General features: G+C 40.9%; 1 protein-coding gene across 2 annotated transcripts in view; it reads left to right on the top strand.

Annotated features, from left to right (window-relative positions):
• CHD1L (chromodomain helicase DNA binding protein 1 like) overlaps positions 1 to 7,324 on the top strand; it is a 24,659-nt gene extending 17,335 nt beyond the window's left edge. The window contains exons 17-24 of one of the 2 annotated variants that reach the window (XM_031555971.1): positions 528 to 691; positions 1,303 to 1,505; positions 2,550 to 2,648; positions 3,356 to 3,426; positions 3,685 to 3,799; positions 4,022 to 4,130; positions 4,817 to 4,888; positions 5,239 to 7,324. In XM_031555971.1, the coding sequence (XP_031411831.1) occupies positions 528 to 691; positions 1,303 to 1,505; positions 2,550 to 2,648; positions 3,356 to 3,426; positions 3,685 to 3,799; positions 4,022 to 4,130; positions 4,817 to 4,886 (831 nt within the window). In that variant the 3' untranslated portion in view covers positions 4,887 to 4,888; positions 5,239 to 7,324. Of the gene's footprint in view, positions 1 to 527; positions 692 to 1,302; positions 1,506 to 2,549; positions 2,649 to 3,355; positions 3,427 to 3,684; positions 3,800 to 4,021; positions 4,131 to 4,816; positions 5,169 to 5,238 lie in introns of those variants that run through there. The other variant, XM_010719180.3, reaches the window with a different exon arrangement.
• The last annotated feature ends 1,564 nt before the right edge of the window (positions 7,325 to 8,888 follow it).

The following is an 8,888-nucleotide window of genomic DNA, read 5'->3' as shown; positions in this document are numbered from 1 at the left end:
AGCTCACAAAAAAAAAAAAAAAAACCATGTTAAAAGATTCAGATGCCATTGTAGTAAGATTGGCTCTTGAATCTGAGGGTTGGACAATTCAGTGATTCTGGCAACAGATCATAGATGGAATGCTGGGTAGTAATATAAACTTAGATCACAAAGCCACCCATTTGTTTGACATCTAGGATCTTAAGATCTGTTAAGAGCTGTGGGCAAGTAGACAAATGGAAAAGGAGTGCAGGAGGAAGTTCTTTACTGTGAGAGTGGTGAGGTGCTGGAACAGGCTGCCCAGAGATGCTGTGGATGCCCCATCCCTGGAGGTGTTCAAGGCCAGGTTGGATGGGGCCCTGGGCAGCCTGGTCTAGTATTAAATGGGGAGGTTGGTGGACCTTCCTGTGGCAGGGGTTTGGAGATTTTTGATTCTTGAGGTCCCTTCCAACCCTGGCCATTCTGTGATTCTGTGCAGCATAGAGTGGGCACCAGACGTGTGCTTGAGATGAGCATTTTGGTTCTGAATTGCAGCTTTCTTTCTCTAGACTCTTCTTACAGGGCTCCGGGACCAGTCAACAAGGAGAAAACACTTGTTGAGCACAGAGGAGCTGGAGGCAAGGAGGAAGAAGCGCCAAGAGGCAGCTGCAAAGAGAGCAAAGCTTATGGAGGAAAGGAGAAAGGCAAAAGCAGAGGCAGAGCACATGAAAAAGTATGGCTCGTACTGCATCAACTACTTTTAAATTGGTGTCTGTTACAGGGTCCTCTAGAAATGTGCTCTGTATCCACTCTGGAAGGTGGGGCTGAGAATGAGGGGAGGAGAAGATGACAAAATGGCTGCAGATCAATCTCTTGAGAGAGTTAGCTTCATACATGAGGGTATCTCTGAATATTTCACATCTAATTTAACTCATCATGATTGGCCTGAATGCGAACCTCATATCTGAGTGTATAGTGAGCTTTTGGGACAACCTACATCTGAAGTGTCAGACTTGGTCCCTGTGTCTCATTCTAATATCTGTAACTCTTTGGCACGTGTATGAACTTCTTCTTCCTATCTACTTTTCCTTTTCACCAGTCCTTCCGCTTCGTCATATGCTTACTTTTTCTATGCCTACAATCAATTTATCACACCAGCACATGGCTGTTAATATCACAGATACTAGCTAGGGAAATCTTGGTTCCTATCTAAAACAGAGGAGGGCAGCAGAGAAAATGCAGATTGGGATCTCCTGTGTTTTGCTGTAGTCATTTAAAACAATGTGTAGACCCCCCCCCCCCCAGTCTTTGCTTATTTTCATTGAATTTCTTCTCTTGTTTCAGGATGGCTTGGTGGGAGTCAAATCATTACACATCTACCTGTCTCCCTTCAGAGGAAAGTGAGTCTGAGGAAGAGTTTGAGGAGGGAGAGGCTGAGATGAATGTGGATTTGGATTACAGAGATGTAAACTGTATCAAGTACGTTATGGGAGATGTCACTCACCCCAAAGCAGAAGAGGAGGATGCCATTATTGTCCACTGCCTGGGTAGGACTTATGACAACAGAACTACTGTAAAGTGGGCTGGGCAAGGGGCTGAATTGTACTTCCTAGCTTGGTACTTTTTAATTCCATACCAGACTGAAGTCATTTTGAGTCTGACTTGTTGTTGAGTGATATAGAGTCAGTATAGAGTCTACTTCACAATGTATAACCCACACAAGTGTTAGGAAGGGGTATATGGGTCTGTGTTTCTGGGTGAGTGGGTGAGCCTCTTGAAAGATATGTCTAGAAACTGTACTTCTGTAGACACGCAGGGACAGTGCCTATGAAGGTGAAGGCCTTATATTCACCCCATGTAAGCTGTAAGGACTGAACTAAGATATTAAAAATCGCCTCCCTTATGCAGTCAGCAGAGAGAGATGGACTATTTCAGAGGCTGAGGTCAGAACTACACTCCATGAGAGGTGCTTGTCTCTCTGCAGAGAGTTGTAAGTACAGAGGTTCTAAGCTTGTTGCTAGTTTTAGGACCTCTGTCAAGATACTGAAGCTGAGGGAGAGAAATTCAGGTTGCAGAGTTCTTTCAGAATCAGTGTTGAAGCTCTTACCAAGGCTATAGCAGAATGTTATAAGCTGCTTTGGCTTACGTTAAACTCAGCATAAAAACTCATGGTTAAACTGGAAATGCCAAATGACAAGAAAAGCCCACGAATAACAAACATCTAATTGTGGGAAGCCCAAAACACCAATCTGGGGACATAATATGTGCATGTTCTCCCTGGGTATGAGAGTACTGACAGTTTTATGTGCTCAGTACTATGATAAATACTTGGTTGAATATCCACAGTGGGCAGTCAGAAGGAATTCTTATTGCAGTCTTTTCAGGGAACTGTGACAAGTTTGTTTTTCCTCAGTGGCTGAGGTTTATCCTTTAGGATAGTCCCTTGCATGCTGGTTCACTTCAATTCACCTGTGGTTCTCATATCTGTTTTTGATGGTCATTCATTGCATTCGGCCAGAGTAGGCCCCTTTTCCTTCTGGAATGGTTTTCAATTTCAGTTTCTAAAAGACTGATCTGTCATTGCATTCCAGATGACTCCGGCCGCTGGGGAAGGGGTGGTTTATTTACAGCTCTGGAGAGTCGTTCTGATCAGCCAAGAAGAATATACGAGATGGCAGGGAAGATGAAAGGTAAGAGATTAAAACATGACCCTAGTCCAAGATACTTAAGAGTTTCAATCCCAATGTTGTTGCAGGAGTGAGGAATCTAAATACCTTTGTAGTTGTGTTTTTAGCTCTTTCTCTAGATATTTGTATCCCTAGCTCTGCAAGCACTTTGACTTGACTTGTTGGAGTCTGAGAACTCTGCATAGGAGTTGGTTGATCTGATCAATTCAGCAAGTTGTCAAAAAATAGAAAAAAATCACCATTCACACGTTATTTTTCCTCATAGAAGGTAGAGCCCATCATCTTCTGTCAGAGTGCTTTTAAGAAGGATGAAAGACATCTGAGTCAGTATCCAGTTGTAATTTTTATTCTCTCCAAACATTAATCTTCTCCTGAACATGTGTTAGCAGTCTTGAGCTACCTGCAGCTGATAAGAATGCCCATCTTGCTGTAGAAGGACCTGTTGTTTTTTCTAACTTTCTGGTTGATTCTTGTTTCAATGTCTCTCTTTCTGTCTGTGGTTTTTAACTGGGTGGTGTGTCTCTGTGTGTTGGGGCAGGTTTATGTCTGTCTTGTTTCCTTGGGCTCTGACTGTTGAATCCGTTATGAGGAGACAGACAAGAAGAATAACACAGAACATGACAGTGAAATCTCTGCAGTCTTCAATCCCTATTGACTCTTCAGGACTGATTTATTTATTTGTTTTTCTTCTGTTCTTATTTTCTGGGCAGACCTGCAGTTAGGAGGAACCTTGTTATTTCCCATTGATGATAAAAAGTCCAGGAGAAAAGGACAAGACTTGGTGAGAATGAGAAGATCCATTTTGAGTTGCTCTCCTTACATGATTTTGAAACTGTGTTTAGTGAACTTAATGTCTTTTTCCCAATAATAGTGGCCCTGAATACTGAAAAAGGCTAAATTGCCATTAGAGAAAAAATGAGAGTTTTATTTAGAGTTTATTAAAGCTAATTGTTAATAATGCAGTTTTCCAGCAACTATTGCTGTGTCTCTTAGCGCTGTATTTAGACTCCATTTCATTTTTTGTGTGTTTTCTCCTTAGTTGGCCTTGATTGTAGCTCAGCACCGAGATCGGTCCAACAACTTGTCTGGCATTAAGCTGTCTGCTTTGGAAAAGGGCCTGAAGAAGATTTATTTAGCAGCTAAGAAAAGGAATGGTAAGTGGTTGTGTGGTGGAATAGTGACTCCATAAGTACATATGTGATGATCAATTTCCACCTTTATTATTTTTTTCTGAAGTGAAGTAAGATTGAGATTTCCATGGATATGTTGCGTTTCAAAATATTCCTTCTGTTCTTGTTGGGTAGTTTGAACTTCTTATCTAGACTGCTTTCTGTAAGAGTATCTTGTCCTAAAGAGTGTCTTTCTTCACTTCTCAGCAACAGTGCACTTTCCACGTATTGGGTATGCAACAAAAGATTTCAAATGGTATGGTACCGAGCGGCTCATCCACAAGTACTTGGCAGCACGGGGTATCCCCACACTCATGTATCCTTTCGGAATAAGTTTTGTTTGGTTCATAATCTGATTCTGCAATGATCCCCTAAATATCTTGGTGGGTAAAAAGCAAGGAAATGAGGCAAGAAACAGATGTCACGATCCAGCTAAAAACTCAATTTATCTGACTTCACTGTCATCCAGGTACTCATTACACAGTAAGGACATACTGCTTTAGGCAGTAAAGATAGATTAATGGATTTGGTATGTCTGTTGGAATTTTTTTGGAAGTAGAGGCTAATTTTCTATTGACAGCCATCAGCTTAACTTCATATGTCACGACTGTGATGGAGACAACTGAAATTTCAGAATAATGGAAGTGACTCAGAAAGTAGCAAAACTGAGGAGGTTGGAAAAAAATACATTACAGTGTTCCAAGCAAGCTATATCTTGATTCTTTGGCTGAACTTGGTGGAGTTGGTGTGTTTTGCGACAGACTCGTAACCAAACAGCTCACTCCTTTTGCCTTACAGGAAAGGAAACAGATATTTATCTTTTTTGTCAATTCTCTGCAAAGACATGCTTTTCTACAGAGCCATTGTCAGCAATGCTGTGAAACTGAAAATCTGAAAGAGAGACGATAGTATACAAGGCATTCTGCCTCCTTGCTTTGTAAATCTCTGGGTGGAAGTGTTGTCTGGCATTCCAAAGCATTTCCTTGACACTTCTTTTATTAGATACTACTTCCCTAGAAATAGAGGGTCTGCTTCACAACCATCTTCATCAGTAACAGCCTCAAAGCCATGAAGGTAGAAAATTTTACTGAGAAACATGCACAAAACCCAAGGATCTTTATAACTTCATGTAGACAGTCTTCAGTGTGCATCCACTTCAGAAACATATCTTACACAGCCATTTCTTATCTCTGTACCTCTCTGCTTTTATTGGTCGTAACATTTATGTATTGTCAATGGCTCTAAAATGGAACTACACTGTTTCAGAGTTCAAAGAGACTTGAGATAAGGATGGCACAATCCTAAATTTTTTTTGAAGATGAAAAATTAAACTTTCATCGATGGTCACTTCTTATCTCTTACATTATTTTATTTCTGGGGCTTGGAATGCAGTATCATTTGACCTTTTTTTTCATCTCTTTCAGATTTCATCCCTTGTCACACTGTACTTTTCTTCACCAGCTTTTAATGGTTTCCTGGGACTGTCTAAATGCGCACAAGGCTCTCAGTGGAAAGAGTCTGTATTAATGACACCATATGACACCTGCACAGTGTAAACTCTTATATATTGTTCCAGTTCCCCAGAAGCCCAATTGACTTGCATTTGTTCAAATATAAAATTTAACCACATAATGATGCACTTACAATCTAGCAGAATCCTGACCAGAATTCTTGGCAAAGGCTTGCAAGGCTGCTGAAATTTGAGACTGGTTTTATAAATGACACACTTCCCACAACTGCTTTTGCATTACGCAGTTCTTTGACTGCTGCAGCTGTCATGCAAAACCAGTTTTTTATTTGCTGGCCAGAATGCTGTGTGAAAGGTACCATCCTTTGATCCAACTAAAGAAAATCTTAGTGCAGGTTTTTTGATGTTACCTTTATTGCAAAGATCTTTCCTGATTTTTATTTTTATTTTTATTTTTTTGTGCTATTGGCACTGTTGGCTTTAGTGTGTAGGGTACAACCCAACAACAGTAGCTCTCATAGCAGGTGTTTTGTCCATAAAGAAAGACAGTGAAGTGCCAAACTTAATTCATTGGTAAGCTCAGCTTCCAAAAGGAAGACACCCCACAAGCAACGGAAAGTATGTCTTTAAATATCTAATTGCCAACACACGAAAAGTGTGTTGAATCTACACTGTCTCTGTAGCAATATCTGTTTACTTAATATCAAGCCTGACATTTAGCATGGTTCATTTAGCTGATTGAAGTGCTCCATGCTAGAAGGAGCCTTCCCAAACTGGACTTTCTGTTGCGTGTTGTTAGCTGTACCAGGAAAGCTGAAGTGATTCATTATCTTCTTTGACCCCACTGAAACTACTACTGCAAAGCTTCTCTGTGGGTGTAAGACCTTTTCTTTGGCTTCTCAGAGGAATAATGCTTGTTGTATTTGGCAAAGGGCTTGTGGGAGCAGAGTCTGACTGTGCAGTGTTTCTGGGGTGAAAGGTGGTGAATAGATGTACATGATGTTTTTACTCCTTAGGTGAACTGGCACTCTTCCAGCTGGCCGGCTGGTGGCACTGTTAATCAGCTGCAGCAGCACACGTTGCTCTCGGGCCTCTTTTCAGAGAGCAGGGCCATGATCTCCTGCCTGGAAAAATACTAACTCTTTGCCAGAATGAGAGTGTTAGTTATGCTTTTCTCTTGGTCAGCTTCAATGAACGCTTAATGTGTAATTTCGGTCTGAAGACTCGAGGCTCTGTACCTCTACCTCTTGATTTCCTTTATATTTATTGCCCTTTAAAAGGTTTAATTCCCGAGTGTTCCAGCACGTGCAGATTTGTTCTGTAGCTACATGCACACCTGTGGCCAAATCTTAGCCCAGCTACAGGTCCTCTGGCCACCATGCAGTTACATGTGACCAAAGTTTGTAAGTACTGAGCATAACGTATACTACAAGCACAGCCAGGTATTTCTATTTGAGACCTCATGGTTTCCTTCTATGAGAAGTTGGGACTCTGCTCCTGTCCTGTGTCCCCACCCCTTCAGCACATCTGACGGAGACATTAAGGAGAGGAGGGCATGACTTCTTGCTTATTAATGTCCCTTACCCTTTAAGTTAATGTCCACAGGGGGCTGAAAGGATCGTGTCACATGCAGGGGATGGTGCAGAGCAGATTCTAGTCCTCTGACTTGGAGACAAGTCAGTCAACAGACATCCTCTTTTCCCCTTCTATTCTTCTTGGCCTGTAATTTACCTTTTTTCCTTTTAAATTTACCTAGGATATGCTTCTGGAGGGGATTGTTTTTTCTTTTTTGAACATTGAAGTTTACAGAACCCAAAGGAAGGTCCTATCTCCAACTGCTTTGAATCTGAAATAAGATTTCAGCTGAATCCTGAACTGTGTTTTGTAAAATTTCTCCCAAATGAAGCTTTCCTAGTTTGCTACCCACCACCATTTCTCTTTATTTGGGCAGAAATTGTGTATTTTGGATGATGAATTCCATAAAGGACTCTGTAGCTTTTTTGCTAGTTGCTATGCAAAATAAATGTCATGCTGTTTCTTCAGCTGTGCAGTGCTACGCATTTTCCCTTTCTAAATAGCAACCACCCCAAAAGGAAGGAAGGTGTTTCTTTGTACTTATGTCCCTCTGGCCTTCCTCTTCCTTTATACAAGATTTTCTGCAGCATAAAAGCTGAACTATGGCTCCATATCTGTTGTTGCACATTTACTCAGGCTTCAGATGTATGCTGGTAGATGGAGGTCACTGGCATAGAGTGAGGTGACGCACTGTTTGAATGGGCTATACAAGCAGTATCATTCCAGAGGACCTGTGAAGAAGCATCCAGCCCTCTTCATCCCATGCTGGAGGGTCAAGCTGATGCCATGTAAGAGTGAGCAGTAACTCAATCAGTAACTCAGTGATGTTTGTTCTTAATCTAGCTCAGCTTGTGCTTATGTTTCTTCCTTGAGACGAGTCACTCTCAAAGCATTGTGCACACAAATTCTAGTTTAGGTGAGGAAGCTCTGTGGCCTCCAACTTTAGAATGGTCTTTTTGTCCTATGCAGTAAGCAGTGAGAAACTGCAGAAACAAGTCAAGTTTTACAGACCGATGCAGATCTGTGATTTTTTTTTTTTTTTGTTACTGAATACTTCACTGTGTGCTGGGGAAGGTGGAGTTTGGATTTGGGGAAAACAAAGACTTGTTTCCAAGGTGACAGGAAAATCTACATCAGTTTCAGCCTCAGTATCTTAACAAAAATATTCTATGTTTGTGTCTCCAAACAAGGCAGAATCCAGCTCACAAAAATGATCAGTAGAAAAATGTCATGATAAATAGTCGGGTGTATTTAAAAACAAGTGAATCTAATGATCAATGGAGGGAGAAAAAAGAAGCAAACATTTTAGCAAAGATATGATCGAAAAGTGTAACCTAACAATTAAAGTTACGTGAAAACTCCTGCCACTTTAGAATAGACCATTTTAGATGAATACATGGAGGTTTATTTAGGTAATTCAACAGGACAGCTGGCTGGCCATTAACTATGATCGGAAAACTAAAATTTAAGATAGAATGACTCAAAACATGAAGGGGTTTGTTATAAGAAGAGATAATGCCTGTGTTACAGAAAGTGACTATTTTAGCAGATCCAAGATCACTTGTGTTCTACACACGTGACTAAAAATGCACTTCTCCTTGGTCTTCTGTCCAACGTAAGTTTTTCGGAGCAAAAACCAGAATGCAGTAACAGGATTAGTAGAATTACAAATATTTTTTCCTCTAAAAAATAAGAATATTAGTCATGCTTCTAAGGGAAAATAAATAAAACAATCAAATGAGTGCTTAGGGAAGCCAGAAGCTGCTGTTTGTAAAACCTGAGAAAGTCTGGTTTTTCCTGACCACTTATCTTATTAATTTATTTATTGAAGTAAGTGCAAAGCTTTCCTTGCCTACCTCAGTGAACATGAAGTTGTACACACGCATTCACTCATGCCAGAGGAGGTTCAGGTTGGATATTGGGAAAAATGTCTTCTCAGAAAGAGTGGTGAGGCAGGGGCACAGTTGCCCAGGGAGGTGGTGCAGTCACCGTCTCTGGAGGTGTTCAAGAACAGTGGTAGATGAGACACTG

The sequence above is a fragment of the Meleagris gallopavo genome, chromosome 1 (assembly GCF_000146605.3).
Source record: "Meleagris gallopavo isolate NT-WF06-2002-E0010 breed Aviagen turkey brand Nicholas breeding stock chromosome 1, Turkey_5.1, whole genome shotgun sequence".
NCBI lineage: Eukaryota > Metazoa > Chordata > Aves > Galliformes > Phasianidae > Meleagris > Meleagris gallopavo.
This window is presented reverse-complemented; position numbering and strand designations above follow the sequence as displayed.